The sequence below is a fragment of the Octodon degus genome, unplaced genomic scaffold, assembly GCF_000260255.1.
Source record: "Octodon degus isolate 3935 unplaced genomic scaffold, OctDeg1.0 scaffold00040, whole genome shotgun sequence".
NCBI lineage: Eukaryota > Metazoa > Chordata > Mammalia > Rodentia > Octodontidae > Octodon > Octodon degus.
In genome coordinates, this window is record NW_004524616.1 from 1,368,990 (window position 1) to 1,379,062 (window position 10,073).

General features: G+C 43.5%; 2 protein-coding genes across 2 annotated transcripts in view; one reads left to right on the forward strand and one right to left on the reverse strand.

The window, feature by feature from the left end:
* Lars (leucyl-tRNA synthetase) overlaps positions 1 to 5,346 on the reverse strand; it is a 72,275-nt gene extending 66,929 nt beyond the window's left edge. Inside the window, exons 1-2 of the mRNA XM_023715332.1 lie at positions 5,173 to 5,346; positions 234 to 352 (exon numbers count right to left, since the gene is read on the reverse strand). Coding sequence (XP_023571100.1) covers positions 234 to 352; positions 5,173 to 5,178 — 125 coding nt within the window. The 5' untranslated portion in view covers positions 5,179 to 5,346. The remainder of the gene's footprint in view (positions 1 to 233; positions 353 to 5,172) is intronic.
* On the forward strand, positions 4,314 to 4,800 carry LOC101584778 (40S ribosomal protein S19-like). Its single transcript, XM_012514769.2, has one exon. It carries the CDS (start codon positions 4,325 to 4,327, stop codon positions 4,760 to 4,762), a length of 438 nt encoding a protein of 145 aa, XP_012370223.1. The 5' UTR covers positions 4,314 to 4,324; the 3' UTR covers positions 4,763 to 4,800.
* Positions 5,347 to 10,073: the final 4,727 nt, after the last annotated feature.

Consider the following 10,073-nt stretch of genomic DNA (forward strand, 5'->3'; position numbering starts at 1 on the left):
ATAAAAACTACTACTTAAAAAAAAAAATCCTTGGGAGGAGGATTGACTGTCATGAGTATGAAGGCCAACTTGTACCTCACAGTTAAGACCCAAAACCTTTCACATAGGAAAAACCCTAGGTGTGCAGGCAAAATGATGCTGAGCTGAATGCAGAAGATAGAAGTCAGCTCCCTCAGCCCACTTCAGACACTTTCTACCTTACTAACGTAACTTCCACAGGGCAGTTTACTCACCAGGGCTGCTTCTCCAGATCAGATGCGTTGACCTCAAACACTTTCTCAGTTTCCCATTTCTGTTGGATTTCTTTTTCGATCTTCTTTAAAAAGTCAACTTTGGCTGTTCCCTTCCTTTCCTGTTGGACATAAAAGAAAACAGTCCACTCTATATTTCAGCAGCTTTCCTCAAAAAAAAAAATGGGTTCATACAAACTGAGCTGCTGACTAACAGACTGATGACCTCTCCCCCTTTATATGTTCCAACCTACAAATAGTTCTCCTGTGCAAGCCCAAATCACTGAAATAGATAACAGATCTTTTCATATAGTCATAGGATTCTGCAGTACTTAAGACACTTTTATATTAACTAACTCAGTTTTAACAACATTAACAAGAAAGCAAAACAGTGATCCTCATTTCATAGACAACAAATCTGAAGTTCAGTAGTCAACGCAGCAATCATAGAGTTGGTAAACACCCTCCTCTCTAGCTCTAATTTCTGCTTTTTCTTGTTATTCTGCCCATGTCTGGGAACAGCCTATTACCTATAGAACTGTACACAGGTTCTACCCAGGTTTTCTAATACTGTGTTCTCACCTGCCTGGCCAGAGAGAATAATTTGTGTATAACAGAGTTGTTTGGCCAGGCATGGTGGCACATGCCTATAATCACAGCACTCTGGGAGACTAAGTGAGGAAGATCACAAGTATGAGTCCTGCCTGCACAATTTTGCAACTGAGACCCCGTCTCAAAACAACAAAAATGTCCACTTCTCAAAATCCTTCAACCATATGAGGTTCTATTGAATCTGACCCCCTTTTCACTACCAAACCTCCCCCCTCATCTCACCCTTATCCATTTGATCAATCACTCCTAGTTCCTACCCACTCCCACCTCATCACTCCCATGTGGCAGAACTCCAACTCATTTATCTACCTCCTATGCTCATCTCTCTAGGTGGTGAAAATGATAGGAGGAAACGCTGAACCAGATTAACTGATCTTAGTGATGCCAAGCAATACTACTGATTTCTGATTTTTTTGTTTTTGGTTTTGAGGAGATGTTTGGTTTTTTTTTTTTTTTTTTTTTGGGGGGGGGTTGTTTGTTTGTTTGATGGAAACGGGGATTGAACTCAGGCCCTTGCGCTTGCCAGGGAAGCACTTATTCCACTAAGCCATCTCCCTGGCCCCCTGTTTTTGTTTGAGACAGGGTCTCCATATATAGCTGTGGCTGGCCTCAAATTCTTGGTGACCTTCCTGCCTCTGCCTTCTGAGGGCTAGGATTACAAGCATGCACCACCACACCTGACCTCATTCGGTTTTTTTTTATCCAAAGTTTGTGGAAGCTAGATTTGAACTCTCTAACCTCCCATTTCAGCCTCTCAAGCAGCTGTGATTACAAGTGTATACCACAACACCCCCTTAATACTACTAATTTCTGAAAGTTAGTCACTACCCCTAGGTAGCACTTTTCAAGCTTTAGTATGTATACTATCCATAAGAGTAACCACAATCAAAACACCTATTTAGTTTCAATGTTAAGTTATATTTAAAAATTCATGCTGGCCCTGCCCCTGCTGAGATGGCAAATGACTGGGCATGGTGGCACATGCCTGTAATTCCAGCTCTTAGGAGGCTGTAAACAGGTGGATCACTGCGAGTCCAATCTAATAGTGAGACCCTGAATACCCTATAAACCCTTCCCTAAAATAAAATAAAAATTCAGTATTTAATTGAACTAGTCATAGTTCAAATGCTCAGTGGCCAACGTGGCTAGTCGATGTCAAATTAGATGCTGTCAACACAGAACATCCTATCACCATAGGAAGTTTTAGGGACTACACTGTCGTAGCCAATTGTTTCAGTGTCTCCTCCCTCCTCAAGCCTGCAACACCTTGAGAAAACAAGTGAGCAACTCCCAAAGCTCCCCACCACAGCTACTACTCGCTACACACATCTATGCACAGATGTTCTCTGCCTTTTTTCTTGCTTGTTCTGTAAGCAGGATGTTTCGCCCCCCTTCTACTCAATTCAGGAACAGCCTTCCAGCAAACATCTCTATATCAATAAGCCTCTTCCATAAGATAATTCCTAAAAGCACTGTTTTTCCTACTTTTCTTTTAAAAAGTCTTGTGACTCATTTACTACTCAATTTATCCTCTTGCCTTTATAGAAAAATTCCTTCGTCACTTCTTTCCCATTTGCTTATTTATTATTCATTTTTTTTATTTTTGTGTATTTGGTACAGGGTCTCACCATGGCAGCTTGAACTTGTAGTGACACTGTATCAGACCCCCAACACTGGAATTACAGGTATCCACCATCTCGGCTAGATTCTGCTGGCTCAGTGTGCCTGGGGGCAGGGCCAGCAGGTCCTGTGGTACTGGGGATCGAACCCTGGCCCCTGTGCATGCCTAAGCAGGTGCATAGTCCGCAGAGCTATCTCACCGGCCCAAATTTGCTTATTTATAATGGGACTGAACCTAGGTGTGCTGTATCAGTGAGTTATATCCCCAGCCCTTTTCATTTATTTTGAGACAGAGTTTTGCTAAATTGCCCAAGTGGGACTTTCTCTTCTATTTTTTTTCTTTTGCAGTACCGGGGATTGAACTCAGGACCTTATACTTGCCTGCCAGGCATTTATGCCACTGAGCTATATCCCCAGCCTGAGGTGGAATTCAAATGTATAATCATGTGCCACTTCCTCAGTCCTTTCTTCCACTCTTTTTTAGTTGTTCTTTTGTTTTTGTGACAAAGTCTCAGGTTGTCCAAAGTGGCCACACAGTGCAGGCTGACTCAAACTTGTGATTTTCCTGCTTCAGCAGCCTATGTGCTGAAACTACAGATACCTGCCACCACAATCAGCAATAAGTCTTTTTTTTTTTTTTGCAGAAGTGGGATTGAACTCAGGCCCTTGCGCTTGCTAGGGAAGCGCTTTTTTAACTGAGCCATCTCCTCAGCCCCAATAACAGTCTTTTATGAGGGGGTTTATTATTGGTTTTGTTGAGACAGGATCTCTCACTATGCAGTTCAGGCTCACCTCAAACTCACTGGGATCACAGGTAAGCACCACTTTGTCTGGCTCCTATTCTTTCTTCTTCTTCTTTTTTTTTTTTTCAGAATCCGGGATTGAACTCAGGCCCTTGCACTTGCCAGGGAAGCGCTTATTCTACTGAGCCATCTCCCCGCCCTCCTATTCTTTCTTGAATCCACTCTGCAAGTAGGCTTTCTGTCCACCACTACATTCCACCTGGCCCAAGTATCCATCCTCCCCCAAATGATTACTCAGAACTCTTACTGCTCTTGTCTGCTTTCATGTCTGTTTAATCAATCACCCTCTCAACATAGTAATCAGTGTGATAATTTTTGGGTAATGAAGTCTTGTCATTACTATGCACAGTACTCCAATGAAAATATAGCGATTTAACCAGGTGTACTGGCACACACCTTGATTCCAACACATGGGAAGCAGAGGCATGAGGATCCCAGCGAGTTCAAGGCCAGCCTGGGCTACATACTGAGTTCCAGGCCGGCCTGAACTGCATAGCAAGACACTATCTGAACACATATACATATACATATACATATACATATACATATACATATACGCACACACAAGCACAACGTTTTACAGCCACATGAACACTTTATAGGACTTACACCCGCCCCCTGGTTTGATGTCTTTTATCTGTACAACTCGCCTAGCTTTTCACTCACACTGTTCTTTCCACCTGGAGATCTGTTCCCCCATGTAGTTGTGTGACTTCCAACTCTTTTCTCTTTTCTATCTACTTCTAAGCAAAGCTTTGCCTGACCACACTTTCTAAAACTGCATCCGTACTTTCCACCCCTATTCCCTCGCCAACCCGCCGTCTGCGCGACTGTTTTTCCACAGCGGTGGGTGGGTATCTGACATAGTATTTTTCCTATACTTTAGTAGGTGTGTAAGCCCCTGCACACTCCTGAAAAATGTACGTAGATCTGTGTTTCACGAGGAGGCGTTCAAATTTTTTTGCTGAAAGAAGTCAATATTACACACTCCTTTCTCCATCCAGGTTTTTAAAACTACAGAGAGCCCTTTCCCCTGGCTGGCAGCGCGGAGGCCGCACGATGCCTGGAGTTACTGTGAAAGACGTAAACCAGCAGGAGTTCGTCAGAGCTCTGGCAGCCTTCCTCAAAAAGTCCGGGAAGCTGAAAGTCCCCGAATGGGTGGACACAGTGAAGCTGGCCAACCATAAAGAGCTTGCTCCCTACGATGAGAACTGGTTCTACACCCGAGCTGCTTCCACAGCTCGGCACCTATACCTCCGGGGTGGTGCTGGGGTTGGCTCCATGACCAAGATCTATGGTGGCTGTCAAAGGAATGGCGTCATGCCCAGCCACTTCAGCCGAAGTTCCAAGAGTGTGGCACGCCGAGTCCTCCAAGCCCTAGAGGGGCTAAAAATGGTGGAAAAGGACCAAGACGGGGGCCGCAAGCTGACACCTCAGGGACAGAGAGATCTGGACAGAATCGCCGGACAGGTGGCAGCTGCCAACAAGAAGCATTAGAACAAAGGATGCTGGGTTAATAAATAGCCTCATTCATAAAAAAAAAAAAAAAAACTACAGAGAAACACCACACGTCATTCAGGTTGCTAAAATCTTCAGCGAGCAAGAAACGGCAAGTACGCCACGCATGGTGGCGCACGCCTGTAATCCCAGCACTCGGGAGGCTCCGACAGGAGCATCGCCACGAATTTGACGCCAGCCTGGGCTACATAAGAATGCAGGGCTGGCCTGAAAAAGGGCAAATAGTTTTGCAAAGCAGTCATGCCTTAAGCATGAAGGACAAAAACCTCTCTTTTAGTAAGGGATTTCCCTCCTCTACACGATCCCTAGCGTAGGGACCAGCCCCTAAGTGACTGACCAGTCGGGCTCCTAGGCCTCGCCCATTGGGTTCTCTTCCCGCCCAAACTCACCACCATGACTTCGCCACGCAGACTCTCAAAATCCACTACACTGACCCAGATGATTCCCTCACAGGAGTGATTACAACCTCTCTTCTCTCCTCCAAGAAGCCAGCCCTACCAGATACCAAAGCACGCTTAGAGCCTGCTGAGGCAATCGCCGCGTTAGCCACTAACCACAGCCGAGGGCATCCCTTAGCCTGCCGGGAATTGTAGTTTCTAGGGGGTGAAATACGACGTCCAACAGGTATCAATTGACTACGATTCCCAGAAGACAACGGGCTACCGGAAGTCAACCGAGAGCTAAATTCAGCCGTAGAGAAAACGGCAGTGACGTCTTGAAAACAGTGAACTACAGAACCCATGATCCAGTTCGAGATGACAGAAGGCCGCGAGTGCAGCCTGGAGTGGGCGGGATTAGGGACTTCCACATTTTCTCCGCGTATGACTGGGTGTCTGTGTAGATGCCTGCAAGTGAGGCTAATTACTGCCCCGCGACGAGATGATAATTATGTCTTGTCACAATGGATAGACGTTTATTACATAAGGTGGCATTCAACAACTCAGCATTTAGAGATTTTATAGCCATTTATTAACAATTTGGATTTTTAGATTGGAAGGAAACCTACATATGTTTCCATAACAAGGTCCTGACCCTTAAACGGGTTAAACTGTCTGACAAGTCTCTAACTATATGTGACAAACTGGCTCAAATTAACACTAACTGAAAGTTAATATTTATGCTGTACTCCTGAGGCTGGAGCAGGAGGGTATCAAGTTTGAGGCCAGCCCAAGCAATTTAGCAAGATCATGTCTGAGAATTAAGAGTGGCGTGTAGCACAGTGTTCCCTAGGTTAAATCCCCAAAACGGGTGGGGGTGGGATGGGGGGGAATATGTGGCTAGTAACTACCACATTGGGTGGTACAAATATGAAACATGCCATAAAAGTGCTATTACTCAGGTATGTTTACCCACGTCTAAAATCCCAGCACTTGGGAGGCTGACACAGGAGGATCTCAAGAGTTTGAGGCCAACTGAGCAACATAGCAAGACCCTGTCTCAAAACTAATAACAAAAAACTTCTACTGGACAACATTGGTATTTTTTAATTTTCTCATGGTCCAGATTAGTTGCACTGGTAAACACTATTAAGTGTCAACAAAACATTTTAAGGACAGAGGGGCAAAAAAGATCTCTACTAATTTTTTTTCACATTTTTGTTGTTGTTTTGTTTTTTGGGCCAATCTCACTGTGTAGTTGAGATCAGTCTTGAATTCACTATGTATCCTAGGAGGGCCTTAAACTTGTGGCACTCATTCTGCCTCAGCCTCCCTAGTGCTGGGATTACAGGATTTTTCACTTTTTTTTTTTTTTTTTTGCCTCACACACAGTGATCCTCCTTTCTCAGCCTCATAAGTACAGGGATTATAGGTATATATCACTACAGCTGGAATAATTTTACATTTTTAAATTATTTTCAGTTAAAATACAAATTTAATGAAGGCCTAACATGATGCCTAGCACATGACATAAACTCAAAAAAATTGTTGGTTAAAAGGAACTTTAGGCTATAGTAAACCTGCCAGGGGCTCTTGTACCTCTGGTTTGTTTTGTTTAGTTTGAGATAGTGCCTTATCCAAATACGAAATTGCCATTCTCCTGCCTCAGACTCCCAAGTCTATGGATTCAGGAATAAGCCATCCAAGCCAGCTTGCCCCTGGGCTTTTTCACATCCAAATACCCTGCATCACTTTCTATAACCTCTTTTTTTTTTACCTGCTAACAATTTAGAAATCCCTTCCTGACAGCCAAAGTCAGAGTTAAATGTCTCTAGATAGCTCCTGAAGGAGCTCCTGCCTGCACTCACTCATTACATTTGTCTCACTAAATTTAATTGTCTCTTTATTTCAGACCACACTACAAGCTCCATGACAGCCCAGACTGTGCCTAACACAGTGTCTCCTGCATAGTGTGTGCACCTTGTAAATGTTTTTTGAATGAACGAAAGAATCGCATCCTCCCTGGCTCTTATAACTAAGGTTATACTTTCCTGTTCCAGTTCTGACCCAACCTGTAGTATTCATCATCTTTGATTCCTTGCCTTCTGATTCGTGCTGGTCACTGAAATTATTCATGTAACAAATATTTGAGCCTTCCCATAAACTGAGTAGAACTACAATAGAGTGGAGAACAAAGCCTGGCTGCTGCCCTGCAGCACTTTGCCATCTGCAGCACATGAGACAGTAACGCAGAACATGAACAAGCATGTGACTACAAATAATGCGCACCTGGCAAGCACAGTGTCCTGAGGTCAATCCTCGGTACCCCAGAAAACGAACAAAAAAAAAATTATGCACAGCCTGCCTGCATGCCTCCCAACTTATTCTACTACATTTATTTTTTAAGTGACTGTAATTCCTCTTTTTCTGCAGAACTGGGGAGTTCTGCAAGGCTTTTAGATCCCCCACCCTTACCTTTTATATCAAGACAGGCTTTCTACTTCAGTTCCCTATGCTGGGCTTGAACTTTTTTTTTTTTTTTTTTTTTTTTTTTTGTTCTTATTTAGGACAGGGTCTACAGGCTCTCACTGTGTAGATTGGACTCAGTGATTCTCCTGTTTTCAGTCTCCCAAGTGCTGGGATTACAGATGCATGCCACCAGCCCAATCTCAATTGCTGTCTCAGTGAGCCCTGGGGTGAGGCTGGCATGGTACGCTGGGGATCGAACCCCTGGCCACTGAACTCTGCCTAAGCAGACACTTTAGTCCACTGACCTATCAGGTCCTGGCCTTGAACTTCTGATCCTCCTGCTTCAGCCTCACACTGTACTGAAATTACATATGTACTGTGACGTCATACCCAGAACTATATGTAAACACAAACATGGATCTGTCAGATCTACATTTATTCTTTAGAATATTTCTAGTCATGAATTATTAATTTTAATTTTATTTTTTTTAAATTTATTTATTTATTTATTCATTTATTATTTATTTTGTGGGGGGACAGCTCAGCCCACCAGGGGGCGGGGCTGGCTGGCATGTGGTGCTGGGGGATTGAACCGCGGTCCCTGTGCTTTGCCAAGCTTGTTCTAAGTAGGTGCTTTAGACCACTGAGCCATCTCACCAGCCCATTAATTTTATAAATTTTGTTATATTAAACAATGTTACCTGCAAGCAGGCACAGGGGCCGGGGTTTCGATCCCTGGGCCCGTCATGCTGGGCCCGCCCACGGGATGTGCTGAGATGGCACTTGAGACTGGATGTGGTGGCACATGTCTGTAAGCTCAGCTCTTGGGAGGCTGTAAACAGGTGGATCACTACGAGTCTGATCTAGTAGTGAGACCCTGAACACCCTATAGACCCATCCCTAAAATACAAAAAAAAAAAAAAAAAAAAAAAAAAAAAAAAAATCAAAATTTTCAATGTCACCTGTTTTTTGGTGTACAGAGTCTAAAAAAGAACGTAAGAAAGACATTCCCATATGAGCTACAATGAAAATACCAACAGCACAATTATCACACGTAAAAAAGGCAGTCTGCACATTCAACAACAGCACGTTCCATGCACACCCATTGCTTACACTCAGTGCACCTCTTTTGCTTTCCTGGCCCTTGTGTAGGACGTACTGGACATCTGAGTGGCCTTGCTGTCTTGTCAGGAGGTTCTAATGTATTATACAAAGTGTAGTTAACAGGGATATAAATATATCAATAAAATAAACTGTTAAATTCTTAATATGTATTGTGCATTTAAAATAGACAGCAACATTTTCACATCAGCTGTGTACTTGCTTACAATGCCTAAAAGATAACAGCCCAAAAAACCCACTAAGCGAACTAAGTGTAAACACAAACAAAAGTCTCCCAAAGAAGTAAGTTTTGCTTCGACTGTCACACCCAAGGCAGTCTTCACGTGTGACAACTAACTGCATGTTCCATACACAATATCACTCACACTGGTAGCACATAAGTTTTGTTTTCCTGCACTTTCTATAGGCCACAGTGGACATCTTTTTGGATTTCCTGTTGTCATAGTAGGTCCTTGCGATGCTGCACCACCCTGTTTACCCGGTAGCTCTCCAGTGTGCCCCACAATTTTTTTTGCTTAGTTCCTTGGAAGAAATATTTTTTCCTCTGCCGTACAGAATCTCTTATGCGCTCCAGTCCTAACCTTCTGAGAAAATTTCTCCCTGATATTTTGCACTTATTTTCTTTGCAAACTATCAAATTATGCCACACATGCTTAAGATCGAGTAAAACACAAGTAGTGAAATGCAGAGCTTCCTGTATTCCTCATGGAAATACCCTGAGATGCTCAGCTGGCTAATATAGTGCTAAAATACAAATTTACAGTAGAAAAGTAAGGGACGGACCCATTGCACCAAGTCTTATGTTCCCAGGGTGAGCAAGGAAGAGCCATGGTTCTCTCCGTTTTGTCAAGGGCATTTTGAAGAAAAATTAGGATGAGTAACAGTCAAAGCAGAATACTATTTATTACAGTTTTCAGAGGCAGTAATATCTTGCACTATGGTGGTGATACTCAAAATGGAGCAAGTGAACAAATTCAGGAGATATTTAAAAAGTGAAATTTATTACTGCTTATTCACATAGTTTTTAGTAGGAATTGTCCATTCTTTGTTAGTCCATAGGAAATATAGGGCTGGTGAGATGGCTCAGTGGTCTAAAGCACCTACTTGACAGAACAAGCTAAGCTAAGCAAAACACAGGGCCCACGGTTCAATCCCCCAGCACCACATGCCAGCCAGCCCCCCGTGGGCTGAGCTGGCCCCCACACACACATAAATAAATAAATAAAATTTTGGGGGGCTGGAGAGATGGCTCAGTGGTCTAAAGCACCTACTTGGAACAAGCTTAGCAAAGCACAGGGACCGCGGTTCAATCCCCCAGCACC

Excerpts from the sequence above, each read along its gene's own strand:
- LOC101584778 (XM_012514769.2), top strand. The coding sequence starts at position 4,325 with ATGCCTGGAGTTACTGTGAAAGACGTAAACCAGCAGGAGTTCGTCAGA.